General features: G+C 43.2%; 1 protein-coding gene across 1 annotated transcript in view; it reads left to right on the plus strand.

Annotated features, from left to right (window-relative positions):
* Positions 1 to 12: 12 nt before the first annotated feature.
* The window catches only part of LOC104547850 (T-complex protein 11 homolog), a gene marked incomplete at its 5' end in the record, with an annotated part of 6,228 nt that continues 4,969 nt past the window's right edge, over positions 13 to 1,271 (plus strand). The window contains 2 exon segments of the mRNA XM_010193693.1: positions 13 to 145; positions 862 to 982. Coding sequence (XP_010191995.1) covers positions 13 to 145; positions 862 to 982 — 254 coding nt within the window.

Consider the following 1,271-nt stretch of genomic DNA (forward strand, 5'->3'; position numbering starts at 1 on the left):
GCTTTTCTACAGCCACCCCTCCGCAAGCTCTCTCCGTGAGCGAGCTACAGCAAATAACTGATGACATTTCCACACTGTCCATTGTGCACGAAACTGTTATCAACAGTGACTTCAAACTGCAAGCAGCCAGCCTCTCCCCAGACAGGTATGCGTAAATATATATATTTTCAGGCTTGGCTTCTTTCTGTCACATTACAGAGAACACACAAGAATGTGGAAAGGAGGTGGGTTGGGATCTGGTTGTAGACATAACAAGAAAATAAGGTAGCTCCTGAAATAAAATTAAAAAAAAAAAAGTTAGAGATTGTTTTATTTACTCACTGCTTTACTAAGAAGTTCTTGATTATGGTGTCTGCTGTGACTCACTGACATTGAGCGATTTATAGAGGCTTCAGGCTGCATAAGCTGTGACTTTGACGTGAAGAAAGCAGTATTTTTAATGGAAATCTCTGAGGTGTCTGCGTTTTAGTTAAAGATCTGTTTCAGTGACTGACGTTCTCTCATTGCAAAAACAAGCACCAGCGAGAAAAACGTTCTGTTATTCTTCTCTGAGGGCTTGGAGAGTTCCCTTGGAAAATGCTCTGCTCTTTTTACCTCCCAGTTAAGGCAGGGTAAGTGCTGCATTTTATTAACAGGGTTGAAAGGAAGGAGTTTAATTTCAGAAAATTTAAGTTGAGAGAGATTTCTATGAGGTAGAGAAAGGTGAGGTGTATTGCTGCTGGTTAGGACTAAAGACTAAGAGAAGAAAGTGTCCAAAGATGTGAGCTGCAATGAAAGCCAAGGGGAACGATCCCATCAAACGGAGAGGTTGTGTTTGTCTGGTGTTAATAGAAAACCTCTCCCCTCTGTGTTTTTTCTTAGCCTGGAAAGCAGAGTGAAGGACACCTTGCACAAAGCCTTCTGGGACAGCCTGGAGGAACAGCTCTCTGCTACTCTCCCCAGCTACACCCAGGCAATCCACCTGCTGCAGGAGATCAAGGAGGTGAGCAGGTCCTGAACCAGAGAGGATGGTTACCTTCAAATTAACCTACTCTGAATCATCACCTCATCCCTTACGTCCAATACTCCTATGTGAACATGTGTAAGAGGGAGGAGAAAATAGGCTCCCTTTAGTTTATAGGGAGACACAAATTACACAACTGCACCTTCTAAAACCTGTCTGAGAAGGAAACTCAGCCTCTGAGCCCAGGTCTTTAAAACACAGACTCCACCAAAAGGGTGGAAAGTCTTTCTTTGAAGTGTTGGTTATAGTAACAGCCATAGGCATTCCT

The sequence above is a fragment of the Mesitornis unicolor genome, unplaced genomic scaffold (genome assembly GCF_000695765.1).
Source record: "Mesitornis unicolor isolate BGI_N332 unplaced genomic scaffold, ASM69576v1 scaffold47621, whole genome shotgun sequence".
Lineage (NCBI taxonomy): Eukaryota > Metazoa > Chordata > Aves > Mesitornithiformes > Mesitornithidae > Mesitornis > Mesitornis unicolor.